The sequence below is a fragment of the Anolis sagrei genome, chromosome X (genome assembly GCF_037176765.1).
Source record: "Anolis sagrei isolate rAnoSag1 chromosome X, rAnoSag1.mat, whole genome shotgun sequence".
In the NCBI taxonomy this organism is placed as follows: domain Eukaryota; kingdom Metazoa; phylum Chordata; class Lepidosauria; order Squamata; family Dactyloidae; genus Anolis; species Anolis sagrei.
Window position 1 is genome coordinate 93,837,590 of NC_090034.1, and position 27,373 is coordinate 93,864,962.

The 27,373-nt window shown below is 43.1% G+C and overlaps 2 protein-coding genes across 4 annotated transcripts in view; one reads left to right on the forward strand and one right to left on the reverse strand.

Annotated features, from left to right (window-relative positions):
* The window catches only part of LOC132780277 (nonsense-mediated mRNA decay factor SMG9), a 22,400-nt gene extending 12,000 nt beyond the window's left edge, over positions 1-10,400 (forward strand). The window contains exons 9-14 of the mRNA XM_060783889.2: positions 1,129-1,214; positions 3,404-3,510; positions 4,342-4,449; positions 5,699-5,824; positions 7,121-7,265; positions 9,670-10,400. Of these exons, the coding sequence (XP_060639872.2) occupies positions 1,129-1,214; positions 3,404-3,510; positions 4,342-4,449; positions 5,699-5,824; positions 7,121-7,265; positions 9,670-9,748 (651 nt within the window). The 3' untranslated portion in view covers positions 9,749-10,400. The remainder of the gene's footprint in view (positions 1-1,128; positions 1,215-3,403; positions 3,511-4,341; positions 4,450-5,698; positions 5,825-7,120; positions 7,266-9,669) is intronic.
* On the reverse strand, positions 9,051-16,462 carry LOC132780278 (interferon-inducible GTPase 5-like). 3 transcript variants are annotated; one of them, XM_060783892.2, is made up of 3 exons: positions 16,198-16,462; positions 12,288-13,341; positions 9,051-10,473 (listed from the first exon to the last, which is right to left on the reverse strand). In XM_060783892.2, the coding sequence occupies exons 1-3, from the start codon at positions 16,224-16,226 to the stop codon at positions 10,465-10,467; spliced, it is 1,092 nt and encodes a 363-aa protein (XP_060639875.2). In that variant the 5' UTR covers positions 16,227-16,462; the 3' UTR covers positions 9,051-10,464. The 3 variants fall into 3 exon arrangements, with proteins under 3 accessions (XP_060639875.2, XP_060639874.2, XP_060639873.2); XM_060783891.2 differs by lacking the exon at positions 9,051-10,473 and having other exon boundaries at positions 11,185-13,341; positions 16,229-16,462; XM_060783890.2 differs by lacking the exon at positions 9,051-10,473 and having other exon boundaries at positions 11,185-13,341.
* Between the last annotated feature and the right edge of the window lie 10,911 nt (positions 16,463-27,373).

The following is a 27,373-nucleotide window of genomic DNA, read 5'->3' on the forward strand; positions in this document are numbered from 1 at the left end:
AAGGTTGCTCTGCCCCCTGCTGTGCGCTTTGCTTCAACATGAGCTAGGAGGCAGGTTTCAACCCCCCCCCCCAAATTTTCAACCCTCCCCGAAATTCCCCCCCCCCCCCGAAATTTTCAACCCCCCCCCCCGAAATTGTCAACCCTCCCCGAATTTTTTTTCTGGCTACGGCCCTGGATGGATGTGGCAATAGCGAATGAAGTAATCACTTATGACAGATGGGGGAGTGAATCTTTGTATCTGGAGTCTTGTTTACAATGTGTTTGTAGTGACTCGTATTGATGTTAATTAAACAAGAAGATAGAGTTGGGGTGTCTTCCATTTAGTCTCTCACTTTCTTTATTCTACAGGGTGAGGCAGCATAACTTCCTTTTTTCAAAACTTAATAAAACCCATTGTATGAATCAGAAATTTATTAATTTTTTTTAATAATGTAGGCACTTACCTAAAGTTTTGTTTTACGTAGTTTTGAAGATCAAATTAGGTTGGTGACGTCCCCCATTCTCCATACACTGAGTAAACTAATTTCTGGCGTTTGTCATGACTCTTGCCAGCATAGCAGGCGTTATGTTGGCAATTTCTTCCTGTATGTTGGTCTTCAAATCTTGTAGGGTCCTTGGACGGTTCACATAAACACGGGATTTCAAAAAGCCCCATAGAAAAAAATCACAAGGGGCCAAATCTGGAGAGCGGGCCGGCCACTCCAAATCCACTCAGAAAGTAGGCCTCAACGGCAAAAGCACGCTCCTCACTGTTCCAATGCATGATGGCGACTGAACTGTGTCAGGACAAAACTTTATACTCCCGCCTCTCGAATGAGACCACTAGCTCTCCACTACCTCTTCAACCGACTGAATGGCGCGCATTTTAAAAACGGAAGTTATGCTGCCTCACCCTGCATTATCTCTTTAACCTCCTTACAACATTACTTCACCCTCATTGGCTTACCCTTAACTTGTTTGCCCCCCTGTGATGCCAAACCATTTCACAAAGGAACAGCCAATTTTGAAGTGTGTGAAGCAAAGATGTGCTTTATCAATGTGAGCAGAGACTCGCACCCTCTAGTGTGATGTCTTGATTGAATTCCCCTACACTATCTCTCCTACTGACAACTGCTCTCCTTTCCAGTCCCTCCAGATTGCTGCTTTCCTCTTCACTGTCTGCCATGTGGTGATTGTGGTGCAGGACTGGTTCACAGATCTGAGCTTGTACAGGTAAGAAGCCAAATCCATTTACAAATAGATATTTGTAGCAAAGAGCATCCGTTTAGGGTTCACCTAGCCTTATATTGTACAGACCCTTGACCGGATTGCCAGTTGTTTGCTGTTGCCTAAACTCAAGGCTGAATGTAATCACCTTTCATGTTAAATTTGATTTGGCATTACAGTCACCCAGATCCTATGCCAAGAAAATCTTAAATTCTGAAACATGGCTAATATAATGCAATGACCACAAGCTGCCAGAGTATAATCTACCCCACAGCTATGTTGAGATGGAAGTTTGAAGATGTTTTAAAGGATTTTAACTGTGAATTTTTGATACAGCGTTCCCTCACTTATTGCTGGGGTTACGTTCCAGGATGTTCCAGGACGATGTAGGGACGCTATATTTATTTTAATATTTATTTTAATATTTATTTTAATATTTATTTTAATATTTATTTTAATATTTATTTTAATATTTATTTTAATATTTATTTTAATATTTATTTTAATATTTATACATTATTTTAGTAGTTATACACTATTTTAAGTCTTTATAAACTTAAAGTGAAGGAGAGGAAGGAAAGGCCCTTCAAGGCTGGAGGGAGGACTGAGGAGGGAAAGCACCTTTGGAGAGCGGTGGCGGCAAAAACCCACAAAACAGCGAAAATACAGTGATATGTATTTTATTTTATTTTTTAAAAAAAACCCTGCGAAACAGCGAGTCGGCTAAAAGCAAACCGCAAAGTAGCGAGGGAACACTGTATTGTTATATTCAATAATGTTTTAATGTTTGCATATTTGTATATTTTAAATTATGCAGTCATACTTTTAATTGCAAGTCACTTTGAGTCTCCTTCAGGAGAGATAAAGCGAGATATAAATAAACATAATAATAATAATATATTTTCATTATAATAGCCGTGGAGTGATCCTAACCTCCATAGACGCATCTCAGACCATTGGGAATCTAATTTCGCTACTGAAGTTTCACAAGGCATTGTGGAAACAATGGTTAAATTGGATATCATGCATTGGAGGCTTCTCAAATGTATTGTAGTAATCATTTGGAGCCAGCAGATCCATGCTGCTAGGTGTGATGGGTTGTCTGGGTTGAGGTTGGCTGCATTAGATACTGCAGGTTTTTCGGATGTCATATTTACTGATCTTCCTAATAATAGAGGAAGTTTGAGTTCTACAAATCAGTTTGATGGAAGTTTACTCCTAATACAGAGAAAAGAATAAATATTGTACAAGTAAAGCTACTTAAGATCCCCCATGGGAAGTAAAACAGACAGAGATGCTAAAAATGTATACTTTTTTCTACAACCATCTTTAATGTAGTCCTATTCCATACCACTTCCCATCGTTGACATCTTATGCTTACCTTGCAATAATGAAACAAAGCCCAGGGATCAGTCATACGAGAGCAGAATGATCATGCTGTTTTTTTCTGATACCACAAGAGGGAGGTAATACATAATTTACTAATTCAGTTCTCCATTGATATACAACAGTGATTCCCAACCTGTGGTCCAAGGACCACCAGTGGTCCGCAAGAACTAAAATATGGTCATGGCCTCACTGTTACTATACCATTGCAATGAGAGTGACTGGTCTCGTGAAACTCCTTTAGTACCAAGGATTATTAAATATGGTTTTCTGCGGGCGAGCAGAAGGTGACTACTGGATGTCATATGGTTTGTATCAGAAACTAGATCTGATGTGGTATGTCCAATGCAGTTTTCTGAATCTGCACCCCAAATAACCAAATTGAATCTAAAGTTCACCAAAAACTGATTTGTAACCCTTTTGGTACTAATGTTGGAGAGTAGTCCCTGGTCAAAGTGGTTCCTGGTCAAAAAAAGGTTGGGAACCACTAATGTACAGATAGGTTCTGTAAGTTTGCTCTTAAATTGAATTTGTAAGTCAGAAACAGATTTCACCTCACTTCCTGTCCCTCTGCGAATTGAATTTTGAAAAAAATGGTTTGTTGTAGAAACAAGGTTTAGGGAGAAACCTTCAGTGGAGACACCTTCCTTTTCCTCATGATAACTCTCAGGAGTGAATTTCCTTTCCTAGGAGTAGATTTCTTTCAATTCCTGTTGTATCACCCCTGTTTGTAATTATCACTTGTTTGTAAGTCGGATATGTGTAACTCAGGGACTTCCTTTACAAGAAATCTTATCTATTGGTTACAGATTCCTTCAGACAGCTGAGATGGTGAAACCCTCCACTCCATCCCCCAGTCATGAATCCAGTGGCACTTCTGGCTCGGATGAGGGTACAGAATACTACCCGCACATTGGTACATAATAACATTAATAGAGATTTATGGGGCTGTTTTCCCTGTGTAATATCCCGTTTGGATATTACACAGAGAAATAGACAGTGGGCTGAAAAGATGGAAATGGTGGGTGATGGAGATTATGGGGGCAAGAAATATGGGACATGGAGTTTAAAAAAAAAAACCCCAGCAAGCCTGGGAGCAACATTGAAGCTCCTTCATTGGTGCCTTCTGGTTCCTCTGGGTGTTTTCCACCTGTTGTCCCAGCTTTTTTTAAAAGGGGAAAACTATAGAAGGGCACATCAGATGCTAGATTTCATGCTTTTGCAGAGTTTCCTAAACATTTGTCAAATGACACCCACAGCCCAATGGTTTTTAGTTTCGGAATTTGAAATTCCTTGTCATACAAACATTTATCTCTGGCTGGCAGGAGGGGAGCGGAGGTTGAGATTTTTTTCTGTCCTTTGAAGTAAAGGTAAAGACATTAAGTCTAGTTGTGCCCGACTCTGGGAGGTGGTGCTCACCTCCATTTCTAAACTGGAGAGCCAGTGTTGTCTGTAGACACCTCCAAAGTCATATGGGCAGCATGATTGCATGGAGTGCCATTACCTTCTCGCAGAGGGAGTACCTATTGATTTCATATTTGCATGTTTTCAAATTGTTAGGTTGGCAGAAGCTGGGTCTAACAGTGGGAGCTCACCCTGCTCCCTTGATTTGAACCGCCAACCTTTCAGTCAGCAAGTTCAGCCACTCAGCGGTTTAACCCACTACGCCACTAGGTGGCCCCTGTACTTTGGAGTAAGGTGCACTTCATTTCTGATGCTACAATTCTCTTTTTCTCTCTCCCTCTAGTTTTTCTCCAGAATAAAGCCAAGGGGGAAAACTTCTGCCCCCGAAACTTGAAGCAAATGCATCTTGTAACTGACAAAATTATGATGCACTCACATCTGAAATATAAAGGTATTGTTTTGGTTTCTCATTCACTTAAAAGGCTGGAATGCAGAACTTGGAAGGCTGTGGACTAATGGATGGCTTCATTTTAGCATCTCTATTTTAAAGTAGAGATGGAAGAATCTAGTTTGGAGTTCTCCTGGCCACCAGCGTCTCTTTGCAAACAGAAAAAAAACTCAATGGGAATGAATCTCCAAAACCTCTGTCTGCTGTGACAAAGTTCTTTTTACTTTTGGGTTTTTTTATTAAATGTAAGGTATAGTTTTAGAAGTGTTGATTTATCTCTTTGCTCCAGTCTGCACTTATTTATTTATCGTGTCAGAAGCGAATTGAGGGTCCAGTTGTAATGTATTTAAAAACACAAACAAAGTTAAAAACTTGGCATTATACTTAAATGCCCTTTGACCAGTAGCTGACCAGTGCCTCTGGTGTTGCTATAAGAAGGTCTGCCATTGTGCATGTGGCATGGCTCAGAATGCATTGTAATAGGTGGCCTGTGGTTTGCTCTTCTCCACACTCCCATGTCGTGGACTCCACTTTGTGGCCCCATTTCTTATGGTTGGCTCTGCATCTCGTGGTGCCAGAGCTTAATCTGTTCAGCGCATTCCAGTTGCCCAGTCTTCTGTGTGCCCAGGAGGGAGTCTCTTATTTGGTATCAGCCATGGATTGAGGTGCTGGGTTGCCTGCCACTTTTGGACTCTTGCTTGCTTAGGTGTTCCTATGAGTATCTCTGTAGATCTTAGAAAACTATTTCTTGATGTAAGGTGTTGTCATGCTGGCTGATATCCGAACAGGTCCGGTGGTGCAATACTAGCTAAACAGTATACTTTCTCCAGTAGTGTTGGGCGTAGACATCCTGTGATAATACAGCATGTCTCATTAAGAGCCACATCCATTGTTTTAACATGGTGAGATTTATTCCACACTGGGCATGTGTATTCAGCAGCAGGGTAACAAAGTGCCAGGGCAGATGTTTTCACTGTGTCTGGTTGTGCTACCCAGGTTGTGCCAGTCAGCTTTCGTATATTATTTCTAGCTCCTACTTTTTGCTTGATAGTCAAACAGTGCTTGTTGTAAATCAGAGCATGGTCCAGTGTAACTCCCTAGTAATTTGGTGTGCTGCAATGCTTCAGTGGGATTCCTTCCCAGCTACAATCTTCACTGATTCAGCAGCATTCTGTTGATCCCATACTTCTGAATGTGCTGTTGAGTCAGCTACCTACTTAATTAAGTCATTTTTCTGTGTTGACTCCATCAGGTGCACTGTCTATGCTGGAATGTAACATATTCCCTGGCCTGCCTCAAAGTTACCTTGACACAGAGGTTAACCTGTTCTTGCTACCCTTTATGGATCCGGATGCAGATGATGCACTACCCAGAGCAGGTAAGTAGCTGGAATCCTCCCTCTGGCCCCATGGTTGCTGTTCTGACCTGAAGAGGTTATATCAATCCTCCCCTAATTACCTTTTTTATTTAGGTTCCTCTCCATATTGGTGCCCAAATCAACATTTCTAGTTCAGACCATAGTGGGATATTTGACAAGAGATGATGTTCTGTAGTACCTGTACCCCAGGGAATGGTGTGTGAACTAAGACAATAATTCTAGACATTAGTCAGTTGGAAGTAATCCTTGCTCCTAGTCTTCATCATATATAGCAGTAACACTCAACATTTACTTTTCCAGAATAATGGGACTTCAGCTTCCAGAACCTCTTGCCTTTGGTTGAAGTGATTGAGGCATCTGGGAATTGAAGTCCAGGTCATTGGAGAACAAAAGTGAAGAAACATTGATATAAATGGGTTGCAAATGCTCCAGTGTGAAAGGGAATAGCAGCAGAGATTACTTTAGGCTTTCCCAGTTTTTCTGTGAATTTTCATCCCCACTAGGGACTGTGGGGATGAAAGCACCGGGGCTGTGGTGCAGCTGCTTGGGAGTCAGCTGCATTAAGATCACCACTGACCGAAAGGTCATGAGTTCGAAGCCAGCCCGGGTCGGAGTGAGTGTCTGACCAATTTATGTAGCTTGCTGTCGACCTTTGCAGCCCGAAAGACAGTTGCATCTGTCAAGTAGGTAATTTAGGTACCGCCTACACAGGGAGGCTAATTTAACTAATTTACGATGCCATAAAAATCTCCAGCAAGCCTGCAAAAAATGAGGAAGTACTTCATCAGTGTCACAAATGGACGGTGAAGAAACAGCTCCCCTGGTGGCCAGAATGCCCTCATGAAAAGTTGGAATATTAAATTGCTTCTGTGTCTGTCTATATATATTGTGCGTCTATGGCATTGAATGTTTGCCATGTAAATGTACATTGTAATCTGCCCTGAGTCCCCTGCGGGGTGAGAAGGGCAGAATATAAATATTGTAAATAGGGTGGGATTTTGAATTAAGAAACTAGGAAAAGAAGGGGTTAACCAATACACCTATTGATCTACAGCTGAAATTCAGAATTTTCCACCTCTATTACATGTATTTTGGATTCCAAGTTTTTTTCCTATCAAGCTTTTTTTTTTTTTTTTGCTGCTTTCCCATCCTTCCTTCACATAGGAAAGGAAATTTAAAACAAAAGACATGGCGTGGTTATTTGCTTAATTTTCAAGGGACTGTTGCAGTTCTAGTAAAAGCCCCAGGATTTTCAAAGTAAAGCGCACTGAGCTTTTGTATCTTTTCGCTTTGCAGCTCCAGGAAGTGGTCCTCTCTTCACCCTCCTGCCTGGATACAAGGGACACCCCAGTTTCCAGTCTCTGATTGCCAAACTTCAAAGCCAGATTATGTCTATGCCCCGACCGCAACTCTCCCACACCATTCTGACTGAAAAGAACTGGTAAGAACAAGTTATTTTGTGTTTAAGCATTGTGAGAAGGTAAATTGGGGGATTCCATCTCTATTTCTACAGCTTACTTTCAAGTTTTCCTGTAAAGATGGTATTCCTACAGCTTTTGCCTCTTAAAATGTGTGTCACAATGTGTTTTAATCCTGAAAGTCTCTTATCTCTAGAGCTGAGATTCATAAACACAGCTGCCTCTATCCTGTCATAAGTATAGTGTGAACTGTAAGATGCCTCACTTCTTTGACTTCAAGTTTACTGTCAGAATTGCAGATGATTCTCAGCATCCACAAGAATTTGGTTCCTGGACCTCCTTTTCCATTGTTATCGGAATCTGTGAATGGAATGGAGTTCCTTATATAAAACGTCAACATCAAAGTTTGCTTTTTGGAATGTTAACAAATATGTTCAAGACTTGGATACTTGAATCAGTGTATAGTGCAGGCCAACTGTAGATATTTGTGAAATGTAGGATGTCAAACTTGCAAAAGTGAATGGGGGTATGAGCAGGGGAGGTTAATGCAGATTTGATTCCAGAGCAACAGTTTCTATGGAGATAAACAAATTGCTCCCTCGCTGTCCCAATGGCCATGATTGCATGTGTAAGGCCTGAATTTCTAAGGGATTGAATTTGCTTTGTAAGAACTTTTTTTAAAAAATAGCAAGTTTCTAATATGTATGCACAGATATTAGAAACAATGTGCTATATCCGATAAGTTTGAAAAATTGAGATAAGTTGCTGTCTGGGTTTTCCTATAGTGTATTCCTTTTCTTATGTTTATACCTTCCTTATTCATACTAGCTTTTTTATTATAATTTATATGCATTTTATCTCCTTTTATTATTCTCATTCATCCCCCAGCTCGTCATATGCTTCCACAAAGTCCCAAATGATGGGAAAGACATTTTTGTTGCAGCCAGTAATAAATTATAGGCGATCCTCTATATTTGTGGGCCAAGCATTTATGGATGTGATTATTGGGCCGCTTTGGGTCCTGTTTAGGGAGAAAAGCATGATAAATATTTATTATTGTTGTTGTTGTTATTGGGCCACTTTGGGTCCTGTTTAGGGAGAAAAGCATGATAAATATTTATTATTGTTGTTGTTGTTATTTGAAACACAAGATGAGTCCACAGCAGACAAGATCATTCTGCTGACTGTTGTATTGGATCACACGTCGCAGCATTATTATTATTATTATTATTATTATTATTATTATTATTATCATCATTATTATTATTATATTTGATCACATGTCAGACACTTCCCAAGTGTCTAGGATTGTGTGATATATCAAAGAATAATGTGTGCAGATCTGAGTAGGTTGGCCTTTTGCAGCTGACAGATGGTAATTTTGTCAGAGCCGATTGTTTTTAAGTGCAGACCAAGGTCTTTGGGCACTGCACCCAGTGTGCTGATTACAATGAGACCACCTTTCCTGGCTTGTGCCAGCGTCATCGTCGTCATCTTCATTATTGGTTGTTGTAGGTTTTTTTGGGCTAAATGGCCATGTTCTAGAGGCATTCTCTCCTGACGTTTCGCCTGCATCTATGGCAAGCATCCTCAGAGGACCTCACTACATCTGAGGATGCTTGCCATAGATGCAGGTGAGACGTCAGGAGAGAATGCCTCTAGAACATGGCCATATAGCCCGAAAAAACCTACAACAACCCAGTGATTCTGGCCATGAAAGCCTTCGACAATACACCTTCATTATTATTACTGGATTTGCTGCTGCCTCCACTCCTGCCCTACATGCAAACATATGTTCTTTCTAAACATTTGTAGATCCTCCAGCATTTTATTTAGGTTCAATTACAGGAAAGGAGACTCCACCTGAACATTAGAAATAGCATCCTGATCTTAAAGGTTGTTTGGCCAAGGATTATACTGCTGTGGAGGCCTTCTGCATTGCCATATAAAATCCAAATTATCTGCTTTGAATTGGATTATATGGCAATGTAGATAAGGTCAGGGTGTGGAGGAGGCTCCTCCTTTGGAGGCTTTTAAACAGAGGCTGGATGGCCATCTGTCAGGAGTGCTTTGTGTGTTTTTCCTGCATGGCAGCGGGTTGGACTGGATGGCCCATGTGTTCTCTTCCAACTCTATCATTCTAGGATTCTGTGGTCAACTTTTGCCTGGCATTGACCATAGGATTGCTATAAATTACTAGAGAAGTGTTCTTTTAGGTAAAATTTAAAATGTCTATATATGTATTGTTTTCATTTGCTCAGGAATGCAAATGTGGAGGGAAAAATGTACAAAACATGAAAATTAGATTGATTTCACTACTGAAAAACTTAATTATTTTATTATGTGGCAGAGCAGATAGCTTTGAACCCAGCCTGTCTTTATATTGAATTGAAGCTGAATGAATGGCAATTGTTGTGTCTTGGGCAGGTTCCACTATGCTGCCCGTATCTGGGATGGTGTGAAGAAATCCTCCGCTCTCTCCGAATACAGTCGTCTACTGGCATGAACACGGTGACCTCCTCGCCCTGAAACCGCCGAGGGCCAGCCAGGCCTCCCCATCCCTGGGATCACTGAGCCATGGGATCTGTGCCCTCATCCAGAGGCACAAAGCGATGTGTGACTTTCGAGAGAGGGGAGCTGGAGAGCGGCGCCAGGCTTTCAGTGGCGCCAAGCAGGATGGCAGAAGCATTCATGTTGTGCCCTATGGGGCCACTGTACTTCCTACCCCACCCAGCATGGGACTTGGCCTTCTATGTCTTTTGGTGTGCTGGTTTCTATCTTTATGGAGGTCTCTCCAAGGGTTTGCAAACCCCCAGTTCTTTTCAGGAGGGTTGGGAGTTATGTGTGGATAGCTTGCAACCTCTTACCATCCCAATGGGAGCAAGGGAGGCCACTTGCAGTCACAGTGTTGGGGCAGGTGGTAAAAATCAGAGGAGAGTTAATGTTGTTTTGAATATTTTCAGAATGTAATTCCATTTCTTCCAAGTGTTGTTTATCTGCTTCCATTTGGAGAGAGAGGTGTACCAACTTCTTCTCTCCCCACCTCCCTTGACCCACATAGAGAGCATTCCTCCTCCTCTGCTGGAGAGTAGATATAATCTTTCCTCCTGTGTCCTAGTATTCCATTTCTGTTTTAATAAATTGTTCAAGATGCTTCATGTCGGGGTGGATTTTTGTAGAACCTCTCCGGTGACTTTGGGAAGTCTCCTCTGTGAGCAGTAGCTACTCTCTCTGTGAAAGAAAGAGAAGGAGATGGGGGCTGTGAATGGAGTTCTTTGTGCTGGGCTTATGACTGGACTTCGATGTTATTGAAAGAATGCGGCTTATAAACAGGGAATTTAAGGGACCAACATGAAAATAAGATTCCATATTACTCAGGACATTGACCTGTGTTTTATTGAGAATTTTTCTTTCCCCTTGATGCTTTCAGAACATTTCTCTGCCATATAAACAGTTGTAATATAATGCTGGTTCAGTTATTTCATAACATTCTATAACAGCTTTTGTTCCTGGGTTATAAATGTTATTTCCTAATTGGTTCTATCATAAAACCACGGGAAAAGTTTATTAAACTTCAAAACTTTGTTTGCGGTCTGCACAAAAGGTTAAAAATGGCATATGAAAGGTAAACAATGGCACATTGAAAGGTTAAAAATGACGGCCACAAAAACGATGCTTCTGGAGCATAACAATTACTTTCAAAGTAAGTACCGCACAATTAAACAAAATAACACTTTCAAACCAGGAACAGAAAATTTTTCAGATTTTGTTACATAGTGCAACCACTAGTTTGGGATCAGTGACAGTAGTGGTCCAGGGAATCTAGTTGTTAATTTCAATCAAGTTGGCTGCGACTTATGACAACCCTATGAATGAGACCTTCAAGATTCCCAATCTGTTGGGTAAATGAACTTAAGCAAATTACAGGAATTGAGTCAAGCCTTAAAAGTGGCAAAGATTTTATTGAAATAATAACATTTCTATATAGAAAAGCTGGACCCAGCTATCTAATTGTCATATCTGCAGACATCTTGTCTCTCCAGGCTTGCAGGAGAAGACAAAAACGAAGGACCCAGGGGCTTGCCATGTTGCTGGAAACTTTGTATAAAAAGAGGCATGTCCCTGAGAAGTATCAGTCTAACAACTAGGTGTAGAAAATAGAGTCAGACAAAAAGGGCAATGGAGAAGGGCTTTCCCTGCCAGCTAACTCATCTGCCGATCTATTTCTTTGATGAGGACTATGAACTTGTGCAGGATGTGGTTAAGTGAACACAATAATCAACTGCAGTCCTTGGGTTTTCTAATCTTGGGGCACCTATAGCTTCCTTTTCCTGCCTTCCAGTATACACAGAGGTAGGTTTAATTAGAATAGCGGCTCCCAATATTTGATCCTCCAAGTGTTTTGGATTTCAGCTCCCACAATTCCTAACACCTGGGATTTCTGGGAGTCAAAGTCCAAAACAACTGGAGGACCAAAGGTTGGGAACCACTGAATTAGAATGTAATGTTCAGCCTACAGTAGCTACTTTCCTTCTCAAAGCTCTGCTTACTGGTTGCTTGCATCCTTTGGTATAAAACATGCAAGAAAACTCTGGGTATTTTAAAAATCTGCCATACAGGAAAAGCACAATCAAAGCATCCCTGACAGATGGCCATCCAACCTGTTTAACAGTCCCCAAAGAAGGAGATTCTACCATAGTCTGAGGCAGAGTTCCACTGGTTAACTGGTTTTGTACCCTTTTAATTTTTTTCTTTTGAGCTGGCGAGCTTGGTTTGAGCTTGCCTGAGATGAAGCTCAATTAAACACAGTATCTTAAAATACGCTATGCAGGATACTACAAATCCTTTCAAACGCCAGATTCAAAGGCCTTGATAAGAACGTTTTGGGCATCACCTGCCACCTCATTGAGGAAGCTCCAGAGCATGTAGTAGGTGGTCCCAAAGGAGATTCCCCCAGCTGCCATGGAGCCAAATATAGGCACCGTACTAGCTAAATACTCCATGAACATTAGTGCCCCACCACCAGCCTTGGTCAGCATCTTTACCACTAAGTCCTTGGAGATCTCTTTGGTCAGTGGTGACTTGATCGCCTCCTTGATCTCCTCCACAGGCTTGTCAACCTTCTCGGCCAATTTGATGAGAGCCTCCTCATCCAAGCCAAAGTTCTTACGATACGTTGACAGAGATTTAACCAAAAGAGCAATATCGCAGGTTACAGAAAGACCAGGGATGGGCACAGCAGCCACTCCACATGAGATGGTGGCCAACTTCCAGATCTGTTTCTGAAGCACTTCCTTCTTCTTCTGTAAGATTTCTAAAGAGATGTTGGGAAGGGCAAGAAGGAAGGCATGCCTCTTGTGGTTTGGGAGCTCCCTTTCTAAGGTTTTCTCCAACAACATGAAGTCATACTTGCTTAACTCCCAGCTGGACAGAAGAAAAACCTGGGGAGCGTCAACACCTTCTTTCTTGAGACACTCTTGGCAATTCTCTCGGATCTTTGTCAGGACTACTTCTTCGTTGTACGACCGTGGCCGGCGTTTTTTGCTTGCTTCTAGGTCAGCATCCACTTTAGAGCGGACAAAATAGAAGCGCTTGCCCTGTTCCTTGATTTCGTTGGCCAACATGGCATGGTTGGCCTTGAAACGCTCTGAAGCAATAAGAAAAAAGAAGTCATAGCGAGAGAGGTTGACCTGTTCCAGGTAAGTGCTGGATTGGAAATCTGGGGTCCCAATTCCTGGTAGATCCCACATGGTGACATTGGGGTGCTTCGGATGTGGGTATGGAGTAGGCTCCCTGGTGGTCTCCACCACTCCAGTCGGGGCCGATCCTTCGTCTTCATCCCCTAAACCCCGAATGGCATTGATAAAGGAGGACTTGCCGGAGCCACTCTCTCCAGTTACTGCAATATCCAGCCGGGCATTCTCTAAGGTCTGTAGGTTTTCCATAATCTTGGAGGCTGCCTCTGCCATTCTCCCTCCTTCGATAGCATCCTTAATCTCTTCAATGTCTTCTTCAGTAATGATGTCATATTCTTCAAAATTCACCTGGTGGTTTTGGGCAGCCTCTTGTGGTGCAGCTGCCATTGGATCAAGACGAGGCCTGAGAGAGAGAAAATATGCAAAAATAACATAAGAATTTTTTTTATTTTTCATGGCAACTCTGCAGCTTTTCTTCAAACAGCACACTTGATTTTATACACACACACACACACACAAAAGTGAAAATGTGTATGTGGCAGAGGTGTCCACAAACCATGGAAATGAACAAAATCTGGCTACTAGTATTTTAAAAAAGCTCTAAAATCAGGACAGTAAACAAAGATCAACACTCAAAAAGCAGGGGAATTCCAGACAAGAGTCAATCAGGGCCAGCTAACACCTTGCAACAAAGGATCCCCAGGCAGCAACCAGGCAGGCTTTGAAGCTGCAAGGCCATTCAATGATAATCAAGGTGGCCAATTGCAACATTCGTATTTGAATTGTCAAAGGCTTTCAAGGCTGGAATTATTATATACACACACACATACACACACATAAAAGTGAAAATGTGTATGTGGCAAAGGTGTCCACAAACCACGAAAATGAACAAAATCTGGGTACCAATTTTTTTAAAAAGCTCTCAAATCAGGACAGTAAATAAAGAGCAATACTCAAAAAGGGGAATCAATCAGACAAGAATCAATCAGGGCCAGCTAACACCTTCCAATAAAGGATCCCCCAGGCAGCAATCAGGCAGGCTTTGAAGCTGCAAGGCCATTCAACGATAATCAAGATGGCCAATTGCAACATTAGTATTTTAATTGTCAAAGGCTTTCATGGCCGGAATCATTGAGTTTGTAAGTTTTCCGGGCTGCATGGCCACTTTCCAGAAGCATTCTCTCCTTATGTTTCATGGCAGGCATCCTCGGAGGTCGTGAGGACCTCACAAACTCTGAGTATGTCTGCCATAGATGTGAAACGTCAGGAGAAAATGCTTCTGAAACATGGCCATAGAGCCCAAAAAACTTACAACAACCCGTTCACATTAGCCTCAAGCAGACAAGAGTTCTTTCTCCCACCCTGGACCTTCCACAGATATATAAACCTCATTTGCCTAGTTTCCAACAGACCTCACAACTTCTGAGGATGCCTGCCATAGATGTGGGTGAAACGTGAGGAGAGAATGCTCCTGGAACATGGCCATACATCCCAGAAAACTCATAGCAACCCAGTGACTCTGGCCATGAATGCCTTCGACAACACAATGCATCAAGGTTGTTCAGAACACAGGGAATTTTATAACACCCTTGCCATTGAGAACATTGAGAACTACCAAGTTTGCAAAATTTGTGTTGTTTTTTTCTGTTTGTTTGTTTTGTTCTGTTAGAAATGTAATACAATGTTCTGGTTGCGGATGACACGATAAATAAATTGAGAACACTGTGGGGAAAAAAACCAGAATTCCTGTATTAAACTGTATTAATTCTACAGTGAATATGCATTTGCAAATGTAAAATGAATTTGCAAGGAAGAGGGAAGTTTTGAACTGTTACTGTTCAAAATATTGCTTCCAAAGCAAAAATCGAATTATGAAACAAGTCACCAGAAAAGGTCAGGATTAGTTTCGATTCTTCTTCAGCCGAGTTGGGCAATGTCTCTTTTCCCAATCGCCATGACTAAACGGTAACAGCAAAACACAGATTTTGGCAAAGGGAATAGATCCCACTAGGTCCCCCACCAGTTCAGATGGGATCTACACTGTGGAATTAATCCAGTTTTAGCATCATTTGAACTGCCATGGCTGACTGCTAAAGAACAGGGGAAATTGTCGTGTGGTCCCTTGCTCTTTGCAAAACTACAAGTCCCCACCAGCTGAGATGGGATCTACATTGCGGGATTTATGCAGTTTGGCATCCTTTGAACCGCTATGGCTGGATGCTAGGGAATCTGGGCAGTTGTTGTTTGGTCCCAGGTTGTTCTTTGTGAAACTACAAGTCCCCATCAGCTGAGATGGCATTCACACTGTGGAATTAATGCAGTTTGCATCCGTTCTTGTGGGTTTTTTCGGGCTATATGGCCATGTTCTAGAGGCATTTCTCCTGACGTTTCGCCTGCATCTATGGCAAGCATCCTCAGAGGTGAGGATGCTTGCCATAGATGCAGGTGAAACGTCAGGAGAAATGCCTCTAGAACATGGCCATATAGCCCAAAAAAACCCACAAGAACTGAGTGATTCCAGCCATGAAAGCCTTCGAAAATACATTGCAGTTTGCATCGTTTGAACCGCCATAGCTGGCTGCTATAGAACAGGGGAAGTTGCCACTTGGTCTCAGCTTGCTCTTTGCGAAACTACAAATCCCCACCGACTGAGTGGGATCTACACTGCGGAATTAATGCAGTTTTGTATCATTTCAACCACTATGGCTGGCTTCTATAGAACAGGGGAAGATGTTGCCTGGTCCCAACTTGCTCTTTGTGAAACTACAAGTCCCCATCAACTAAGATGGGATCTATACTATGGAATTAATACAGTTTGGCATCGTTTGGACCTCCACGGCTGGCTGTTAGGGAATCCAGGGAGTTATCACTTGGTCCCAGCTTGCTCTTTGTGAAACTACAAGTCCCCACTACCTGAGATGGGATTTACACTGTGGAATTAATGCAGTTTGGCATCCTTTGAACCTTCACGGCTGGCTGCTAGGGAATCTTGAGAGTTGTAGCTTGCTCCCAGCGAAACTACAACTCCCAGGATCCCATGTCAGCTGGAGAAGTGTCAAACTGGGTTAATTCTATAGCGTAGATCAGTCGTGGGCAAACTTGGGCCCTCCAGGTGTTTTGGACTACAACTCCCACAATTCCTAACAGCCTACCGGCTGTTAGGAATTGTGGGAGTTGTAGTCCAAAACACCTGGAGGGCCCAAGTTTGCCCATGCCTGGTTGAGACAAACTCATTGCAAAAAAAAAAGTACTTTTTTACCTATCTGTTGAACAGCTCCTCTTTCCCATACCTTGCTTTGAAGCTGATGCAATTCAGGCCTGGGAGGACTCCAGGTCGCAGGCTGCAAAAGGGGGGTCCTAAAGGGGGTTCCCGAGGGTCGGTGGAGATGCTGGGCGAAATCCAAAGCGTTCAATGGCTCCCACTTCCTGTTTTCCTTCAATCCCTGCTTGCTGCCCTCTACTGGCAGGAATGAGTAGAACGCCCCAAAGGTGAAAAAGAAAGTCCTTTGTTGTAGGAATCAAAGTCTACTCTAGGAAGACTTGAGGTTCCTCTGCATCCAATCCTGGAAACTTTGTAATATGTTTGCTTTCAGTTCAATTACCAGAAGCAGTGCTGAACCCTGAAGGGTATTGTGTAGACAGGAAGGATATCTGCCTTGGTTGGTTTTTTTTGTAAAAGATGGGGCACGTGATTTCAAGGAAAGTGAAAGCTAAAAGAGGATCCAAGTGGGTTCCCTTATGTTATATTAAACAGAGAAGACAAAGAAAGAGGTTGCAATCAATATGTAAGTTCTGGGAATCTCAAAGGGGTGGGAGATGGATAAATGTTTGGATTTTACACCCCCACCCCCAGGATCCCAATATTTATTTTTTTGTTCATTCGTTCAGTCGTCTCCGACTCTTCGTGACCTCATGGACCAGCCCACGCCAGAGCTCCCTGTCGGCCGTCACCACCCCCAGCTCCTTCAAGGTCAGTCCAGTCACTTCAAGGATGCCATCCATCCATCTTGCCCTTGGTCAGCCCCTCTTCCTTTTGCCTTCCACTTTCCCCAACATAATTGTCTTCTCCAGGCTTTGCTGTCTCCTCATGATGTGGCCAGAGTACTTCAACTTTGTCTCTAGTATCCTTCCCTCCAGTGAGCAGTCGGGCTTTATTTCCTGGAGGATGGACTTATTGGATCTTCTCGCAGTCCAAGGCACTCTCAGAACTTTCCTCCAACACCACAGCTCCACATTTTCTCCCTCTATTTCCCAGTTGTCAATCATTCTTGTTGCCATAATCTTGGGTTTTTTGATGTTTAGCTGCAACCCAGCTTTTGCGCTTTCTTCTTTCACCTTGATTAGAAGGCTCCTCAGCTCCTCCTCGCTTTCGGCCATCAGAGTGGTGTCATCTGCATATCTGAGGTTGTTAATGTTTCTTCCAGCAATTTTCACCCCAGCTTTGCATTCATCAAGCCCCGCACATCGCATGATGTGTTCTGCATACAAGTTAAAAAGATTGGGTAAGAGGATGCAGCCTTGCCGTACGCCTTTCCCAATCTTGAACCAGTCTGTTGTTCCGTGGTCAGTTCTGACTGTTGCTACTTGGTCCTTGTACAGATTCCTCAGGAGAGAGACAAGGTGGCTTGGGATGCCCATCCCACCAAGAACTTGCCACAATTTATTATGATCCACACAGTCAAAGGCTTTAGAATAGTCAATGAAGCAAAAATAGATGTTTTTCTGAAACTCCCTGCCTTTCTCCATTATCCAGCGGATATTGGCAATCTGGTCTCTTGTTCCTCTGCCTTTTCTAAACCCGGCTTGAACATCTGGCAACTCTCGCTCCATGTATTGCTGGAGTCTTCCTTGCAGGATCTTGAGCATTACCTTACTGGCATGAGAAATAAGGGCCACTGTACGGAAGTTGGAGCAGTCTTTCGCATTTCCCTTTTTTGGTATGGGGATGTAAGTTGATTTTTTCCAGTCTGATGGCCATTCTTGTGTTTTCCATATTTGCTGGAATATGGCATGCCATTTATTTTTAGTATCTATCTATTGGTTTGGGCATCTCTTAGTGTCTCAAAAAATTAATGTGCAGATTTTAGAAATGTGGATTTAATAATGATGTGTGGATATGAATGAGTTGAGTGGAAGGATGTATGGATGGAGTTAATAATTTTGGAGACACCAGTATAATATTAAAGCCTACAATGACTTAACAACCTGCTTGCTGGGCTGTAATTAAAAGTTGCTAATAAGAACTGAAATAAATCAGTTGAATGGAAGGATGTATGGATGAAACAATTCTTCCTCTGTACATGAGGCAGGACGTTACGGACAAGCATACAGATGCGTAGTTGTCTGTTGTGCTCCACAGTCACACAAGGTGGAGGATTCTTTTAGGTCGTGCCATTTTGCCAGGTTGTCTTTTGATCTGCCCACTCCACTTCCGAGTCTGTTCAGGGACTTCCAAGTTGCCCATTCTTGGTTTGCCCCTGGAGGAAGACCCTCAATGGGGGCCATCCAGATGGGGTTTCCTGGTTTAGCTCCCCAAAGGGATATCATTGCTGTTTTTGGGGGGACGCCAATAGGAGTGGTAGTTTATTTATTTATTTATTTATTTAGAAGTTTTCTATACCGGCCTTCTCACCTCAACGAGGGACTCAGGTCGGTTTACAGCATATATAAAAGTACAATCATATATAAGTACAACAAAGTGCAAAATCATTACATATTAAAATAGTACAATAAAATACAATACAACATCATCACAATTACCTAAGCCAAATCATCAATCCAGTCGTGGTCATAGTCATACTCGTAGTCACAGTTCATCATAGTTCATCACAGGGAGGAGGTTCTAGGTTCAGTCCTCAAATGCCACATTCCAGAGCCAGATCTTTAATAATTTCCTGAACGTCAGGAGGGAGGGAGCAGATCTGATCTCTAGTGGGAGGGAGTTCCAAAGCCGGGGAGCCACCACCGAGAAGGCCCTGTCCCTCGTCCCCACCAACCGTGATTGTGAGGGTGGTGGGACCGAGAGCACCCCCCCCCCCCGGAAGATCTTAATAGCCTTGATGGTTCATAGGGGAGAATCCGTTCGGACAGGTAAACTGGGCCGGAGTCGTTTAGGACTTTATAAGTCAAAACCAGCACTTTGAATTGTGCACGGAAGCTAATCGGCAGCTAGTTCTCATGAAGCTTTTCGTTGATTTGAGTCTATTGGGAGGAGGCCGGTAGCCATGTAGTGGATGGCTTTCACTGTGCTCAACCTTATTTCTCTCCCATTTAGCAGCAACTTCCCGTCGCACATCGGGTAGGGGGGGCAATGCCAGCCAGCTTGTAGAGTTTATCAACAGGTGTAGGTTTAAAACATCCTGCAATTATTCTGCATGTTTCATTCAATACTGTGTCTCCTGTTTTGCGTGGGCAGACTTATGCCAAACAGGACAGGCATACTCTGCAGTTGAGTAAGACAAGGCCAGGGCTGATGGTCTTATTAATTTTGGGTCTGTACCCCAGGTGCTGCCAGTAAGTTTCCGCAGAATGTTATTGCATGCAGCTACTTTGCCTTTGGTGTTCAAGCAGTGTTTCCTATATGCTAGTGTTTGATCTAAGGTGACACTGAGATATTTAGGATGGAAACAATGTATACTTCAACTATGAGAGACAACATGAGAAAACACATCCAGAAAATCACATTGTCTGATTTTAACAAATTTATTTGCAAATTATGGTGGAAAATAAGTTTTTGGTCCATCGCAATACTTTGCTATATATTCTTTATTGGCAATGATAGAGGTCAAATGTTTTCTGTAAGTCCTCACAATGTTGGCACACACTGTTGGTGGTATGTTGGCCCGTTCCTCCACGCAGATCTCCTCAAGAGCAGTGATGTTTTGGGGCTGTTACTGGGCAACACAGACTTTCAACTCCCTCCAAAGTTTTTCTCTCCAGATCTTCACAGGCACGACCAGTGGGAATGAGAGACAGAGCCTTCTCAGTGGTGACCCCTTCATAGAATCAAAGAGTTGGAAGAGACCTCATGGGCCATCCAGTCCAACCCCCTGACAAGAAGCAGGAATATTGCATTCAAATCACCCCTGACAGATGGCCATCCAGCCTCTGTTTAAAAGCTTCTGAAGAAGGAGCCTCCACCACACTCCGGGGCAGACAGTTCCATTGCTGAACGGCTCTCACAGTCAGGAAGTTCTTCCTTATGTTCAGATGGAATCTCCTTTCTTATAGTTTGAAGCCATTGTTTTGCGTCCTAGTCTCCAAGGAAGCAGAAAACAAGCTTGCTCCCTCCTCCCTGTGGCTTCCTCTCACATATTTGGCTGTGGAACTCCCTCCCCAGTGATATCAGAGCAGCTCCCTCCCTGCTGGCCTTCATAAGAACTGAAAACCTGGCTCTGGGGTCAAGCATTTGGAGATTAACCACAGTGCAATAATAGCTACGGAATTATGTACAATAACTTTTGGAATGGCCCCAGAGTGGCGTGTGAGTGGCGTGATTTTTAATAGTGATTGTAATGTTTTATATGTTTTATAACATGTATTTAATTTTAATTTTAAACCTTTAACTTAATGTATTTTAACTGCCTGTTGCCACATGGTTTTGAGGAAACGTTGTACTTCACTCTTCAGTGATAACCATTGTTGTGTTTCCAACAGTGATGGCATCTCACGTAGTTTACAAGAACAAATGATGAGGCAGAAATGCAACCTGTGAATGAAAGCTTTGCAGTATCTACCACATGACTGATAACATTTTATTTTTTTCAGGAATATGGCAGCTTGGGTGTATAATGTCATCCAATGGGCCCTCGATGCAATGCTCCCCTTCTTTGCAGCTCAGATGAAAAGAATTCTATGGAAATTTTTAACTGCAGTGGCATTTGTGGTGCTGCTTTCTCTCCTCCTCGTTGTTGTTACATGGCTTGTTGTGGGCAAGGAAGACCATTCTCCCATGAGCAGAGGACAGGGGTTGTCTGTGGTGACCAGGCAAGGGTGGCGGTCCTCTGGTGTCATCAAAATCCTAAAGGATGCCCTGTTCTACGTGGCCACCCTGCTACCCTCCTTTGAACCCCTAACGATGGGGAATCTCTTGAGGCATCGTGATCAACTGAGTGGGGTGAACATTCTTCTTAAGGCTTGTTTCGAAGCTGCCATTGAGATCTTTGACAAGGAACCCCCATTAGTGCAGCAAAATGCTCGGATGGTTATTCAGTGTGCTGCACCACCAATAGAATTTCTCTCCGGCAGGGGAGAGTGTGAGATTGCAGTGTATCTCTTATACAATGAGATCCAGCACAGGATCCGGGAGCTGACCCCTGAGATGTACCTCGCGAGGCTCTCTGTTCGTCAGGAACCATTGAGCATCTTTAATATATTGAGAGTGAGAGATAAATTGCAGTCCTGGGGGGTCCTTTCCCCTGAACTGGGAGGCTGCCTTGATTTTGCAGTAGAGGAGTTTGCCAAGGAGCCATTCTGCGTCCAAGACAACGCCCACATGGTTGTGGATTGTGGTGGGCAAGTGATGACTTTTGCTTCTGGGAGCGGGGAAAATAACATCAATATCTACAATTTAAGGGATGGCAACATCCACTACCAGATCAGGACCTCAGGACTTTGGGCCAGCACTGTGCGCTTCTTCCGTGGGAATAAAGATCACACGTCTAGCCGTGCAAGTAAATACTTGCAGATTGAATAAGCTAAGCACTCAGAAAGGAAATTAGATATTGCTAACCTTTAGGACTAAACTGGGCTTTTAGCAGCAAGGATGTGTCTTTCCTGAGCTGCATCATTTCAAGCACAATATGGAGAGGAACTTACTATTCAGAAGGTTTAGACCAGGCATGGGCAAACTTGGGCCCTCGAGGTATTTTGTACTTCAACTCCCATAATTCCTAACAGTCTTTCCTTGAGTCAGAATCACAGGATAATAAAGTTAGAAGATACGACAAAGCTATCTCATCCAACTCACTGTCATGCAGAAATACAAGATAAATCACTCCCAAAAGACATCCATTTAACTTCCATTAAAAGATCTCCAAAGGAGAGTCTAAACCAGGCATGGGCAAACATGGCCCCTCCAGATGGTTTGGACTTCAACTCCCACAATTCCAAACAGCCTCAGGCCCCTTCCTTTTCCCCCTCAGCCGCTTAAGGAAGGGGCCTGAGGCTGTTAGGAATTGCGGGAGTTGAAGTCCAAAACATCTAGAGGGGCCATGTTTGCCCATGCCTACTCCAAACCTTCTGAATAGTAGGCCCCACAGTTGAGCAGCTCTTTGGTTACAAAATTCTTCTTACTGTTTAGGTGGAATCTCTTCCCTTGCGGTTTGATTCACGAGTTCACATCTGAGTACTGTGTAGATGTGTTGCACGAATGTCACAGGAAATGACAAAAATCTTGGAAATGTATGTTATTATCTTTTAGATCATATCTTTTTAAAATATACAGGAAAGGTTTTTATAACACAAGTTGTGCCCATACATTTCAGTCTTGCAATTTATGTATGTGTCTGTATCTCCTATACCCTCTAGTTTGCTATTAAAATTGAATGACTGTGTTGCAAAATGATGCATGTCTAAAAAGTTTGAGACCAACACACATGTCTGTATACAGATGACGTACAATTTTACCACTCCTTTTCAACTGCAACTAAGGAGGGTGTTCAGGTAATTGAACCGGTGCTTGGCAGCTGTGACAGTCTGGATGAGGTCGAACAAGTTGAAATTGACTCCAGACAAGACAGTCGCACCGAACAGGGCATAGGGTTACAGCCTGTACTGAAGACACAGGTTTGCAGTTTGGGAGTGATCCTGGAGCCATCGCTGAGCCTGGAACCCCACATTTCAGCGGTGGCCATGGGAGCTGTCATACAATTAAAACTTGTGTGCCAGTTGCACCCGTACCTTGGGAAGTGACTTGGCCACAGTGGCCCAGGCTCTTGTTACATCAGGAATAGATTACTGCAACATGCAACGTGCCTTTGAAAACTATTCGGAAACTTCAAGTAGTCCAACAGGCAGCAGCCAGGTTGCTCACCGAAGCAGCGTACAGGGAGCACACAACTTCCCTGTTACGTCAGCTCCTCGAGTTGCTAGTCTGCTACTCAGCACAATTCAAAGTGCTGGCTTTAGCCTACAAAGCCCCAAATATGTCATTAAAGCCTTAACATTGCTATTAATATGTTGTAAACCATTTTGAGTCCTTCCAGAGGTGAGAAAGGCGGTATATACAGTAAATAAATAAATCGACAAATGTTTGAAAAGTTTTGCTCAACATGATCAATTGTCTTTACTTTAAAAAAAGATTCCCTGTCTTTCAGCACTGACGCTCAGATGTCAGCAGTGGCTGGGAGGACCTTCACACAACTAAAACTCGTGCGTCAGCTGCAACTGTACCTCATGAAGTCTGATTTGGCTACGCCTTAGTTACCTCTGGATTGGAGTATTGCAATGCACTCTACGTCGGGCTCCCCTTGAAGATGGCCCAGAAACTTCAATTGGTCCAACGATCGGCAGCCAGGCTGCTAACTTTAGCAAATTAGAGGGAGCATTCTGCCCCCTGTTTAAGGAGCTCCATTGGCTGCCGTTCATTTTCCGGTCCCAATTCAAGGTGTGTTATCACCTACAAAGATTTGAATGGTTTGGGACCCGCCTACCTTCATGACCGCATTTCCTTCTATGAACCAGCACGATCTCTTTGATCTTCCGGGGAGGCCCTTCTCTCGCAGCTTGTGGGGACGAGGGAGAGAACCTTCTCGGTGGTGGCCCTTCGGCTCTGGAACTTGCTACCTGGGGAAATTAGGCAAGCACCCACTTTGTCAGCCTTTAGGAAAAGCCTGAAAACTTGGCTGTTCTGGCATGCTTTTGAGGAATGAACAACAAATCCAATAGCATGACTGTCCCAGTACATATTTGTCCTTTTGATGAACTTTACCTCATCCCCTAGTGCAGTGGTTGTCAACCTGTGGGTACCCAGATGTTTTTACTTTCAACTCCCAAAAATCCTAATAGCTGGTAAACTGGCTGAGATTTCTAGGAGTTGTAGGCCAAAACACCTGGGGACCCACAGGTTGAGAACCACGGCCCTAGTGAAAACTCAAACTCCACCGTTTGTCCCTTCTTACATGGTGGCAGGGTATAAAGTTTATTATCGTTGTTGTTTTTGTTTTTGTTGTGGGGAAGAAAACAGACCTGAGAGGAAACATTAAACTTCAGGTGCAACAACTAATTCTAAATAGAGTAACCACAATGTTCTCCTGTGTGCATTTTATAGATCATGTAACACTACATTGAAAGAACTTCACTGGTTTTCTATTTACTTCTGCAAGCAGCTGAAGACTTCTTACCTATAAACCATTTAGGGCCAGAATCTCAGAAATACCACTCATAGCATGTGAACTTTCTCATAGCATGTACTCATTACTGTCTTATTATCTGTTTCACCTTGGAGATAGTTGACATTAGTGAAGAATTGCAACAGGGCCATCTGTTTCAAGAAGGTGAACTTGATTCCTCCATTCCTTGGTCTTACAACATAGAGTAAAAGCAATACTGCTCTGCCTAACTTTTAGTGATGAATGGTGCTTTTGTTGGAACTCAACCACATCCTTGCTTTGTAGTTTCAAAAGATTGTCTTCTTTATTGCATTGTATGCTGAAGGGAAAAAAACAGGCAACGGGCGTTAGGCCAGTATGAGAGCACTATGTTTAGCCAGGCCAAAAACCTGTACACTGCTAAGAAAATGTTGTGAAACTCATCAGGTCATTGTAAGTTGATAAGCAACTTGAAGATACACACACACACACACATTCAGTGCTAATCATGGTTGTTCACAGCATATTTAACCACAAACATATACACCAGGGACAGGGATCTTAGGGCCCTTCCATACAGCCACATAACCCAAAATATCAAGGCAGAAAATCCCACAATATCTGCTTTGAACTGGGATATCTGAGTCCACACTGCCATGTATTCCAGTTCGTTCAAAGCAGATAATGTGGGATTTTATACAGCTGTGTGGAAGGGGCCTTAGTTCAAAGTATTCCTGGATCTAAGTAAAATGACGGGATTGTTCCTACTCAGGGAGATGGAATATAGAAGATTTAACCTAGGGCAGTTCCACACAGCCCTTTAACACTGGAGCAATCACCTTTCTTAGACATGATTGTGCCCGAGTTAAAGTCTGCACATGCCCAGAAAGTGCATGTTTTTTCTGGGGTGGGAGTGGGGTTGGCTGTCCAGATGGGGTCCCAGAACCGCCTTTAAAAAGCATTTAAAAAGGAAAATAACTTACCTGACTGTTGCTGCTGGAGCTCTCAACATAGATTTTATGTTGAGGCATTAAAACTCTGTGGTTGAGAATTCTAAATGCAGTTCTTTGAAGTGTAAAAATCAGGATTGCGTGAGCTGGAGCCGTGGCACTAAAAGTGGATTCAGAAGGATTTAACTGCAATGTGAAAGGGACCAGGACTGATTTTCTAAAAAGTTAAGAATTAGCCATTTCTCTTAACACTAAGACTTTATCTTTTGTAACTGGAATCAGCCCCTGGCAGTGGGTCAGTGCTTGTGGAATGATGCCAAGGGTGCCATCTCTTCTTAGCTGGAGAAAGGATAAACATCTTAGAGATAGATGATGTCTGGTTCCTCTTAGTGGCATTGTGGATCAAATGTTTTGAAATCTCTGAAACTTCTAGGCAAGAGACAGTCTGGAAGAAAAGAACTGGGAATATTTTAGCAGAGAGCTGGGTGGCCTTATTGGTTCCATCCTGCTGCAGAATGAGTTCTTAGAACAAGTATTTGAAGGCCCAGATGTATGTTAACCTATGCCTATCTCCTTAGGATCAGGGGAAGTTGGTATTCCCCTTTTCCCAAGCCCCATCATCATGCCATTGAAGTCTATACCACCCCTCAACCATTCCATATTTGCTAGAGAACAGAGCACATATCAGAAGTATTTGACAATGCCCTCTTACTCAGTTATAAAGCAATTTTATCTTTTGATGAGTTCTGTCAGGTCTTCCAAAGGTCTCAGTGGCTGATGTAAAGATTTCATGCCTGCCTATATTGACATGTTTGCCCCAATCCCTGCACTTCACAAGGCCCCAAAAATGGTACAGAGAATGGCTTTATGGTAGATTAGGTGGGTGGTTAAAATACCTTCTGCATGCCATGCCAAACCATACGAGATTGTGGTCAGATATTCACCCAGCAAAGCATTAAGTACTGCTTTCTATTCTAGATTGTGCCAACCGTTCCAATCCTCTTGGTTTATGATAGGTCAGCGAGGCTTGCAAGGATTTCCATAGGCTCCCTAATTAGAATTTTGAATATCAAGCACATTAAAAGAGCACTTGTGGCCTAACAATTCAGCTGTGGAAATAGAAGTTTCTGGAATTCTATCCTCATGGAAGTTCTGCTTCCTTTTTTCCAGTTCATATTGGCATCTACTTTGGCCATCATCTCCCTGCCACTCTTGAACAACAAGAAAACTGCCGTGAAGAAGCAGATTCTTACCAGAGCCCTTTGGTTGTGGATTTTTGCTGCTATTCCCATCCCAGGCCTCTCCTACTTTCCTGCCAGAAAGGTCCACTCCTGGTGTTATCATAACTTTGGCCTAGGTGATCCATCACTCAGAGATCTTTCTCAGCTGGTTGGGAAGACAGCAGCCACCCTTAAAGCTGTAATGAAGCCCCTGTCTTTCACCTCTGTGGTTCTGTGGGGCTTTGCAGAATTGGTTAGAGCTATGGTGATAATAGGAGACTATACCCACTTCCTGACAACTGGAAAATAGAGGGAGAAAACGTGGAGGCCGTGACAGACTTTGTATTTCTAGGTGCAAAGATTACTGCAGATGCAGACTGTGGCCAGGAAATCAGAAGACGCTTACTTCTTGGGAGGAGAGCAATGTCCAGTCTTGATAAAATAGTAAAGAGCAGAGACATCAGACTGGCAACAAAGATCTGCCTAGTCAAAGCCATGGTATTCCCTGTAGTCACCTACGGATGTGAGAGCTGGACCTTAGGGAAGGCTGAGCGAAGGAAGATAGATGCTTTTGAACTGTGGTGTTGGAGGAAAGTTCTGAGAGTGCCTTGGACTGCGAGAAGATCCAACCAGTCCATCCTCCAAGAAATAAATCCCGACTGCTCATTGGAGGGAAGGATACTAGAGACAAAGTTGAAGTACTTTGGCCACATCATGAGGAGACAGGAAAGCCTAGAGAAGACAATTATGCTGGGGAAAGTGGAAGGAAAAAGGAAGAGGGGCCGACCAAGGGCAAGATGGATGGATGGCATCCTTGAAGTGACTGGACTGACCTTGAAGGAGCTGGGGGTGGTGACGGCCGACAGGGAGCTCTGGCGTGGGCTGGTCCATGAGGTCACGAAGAGTTGGAGACGACTGAACGAATGAACAACACCACTTCCAGCATTTCCCACTCT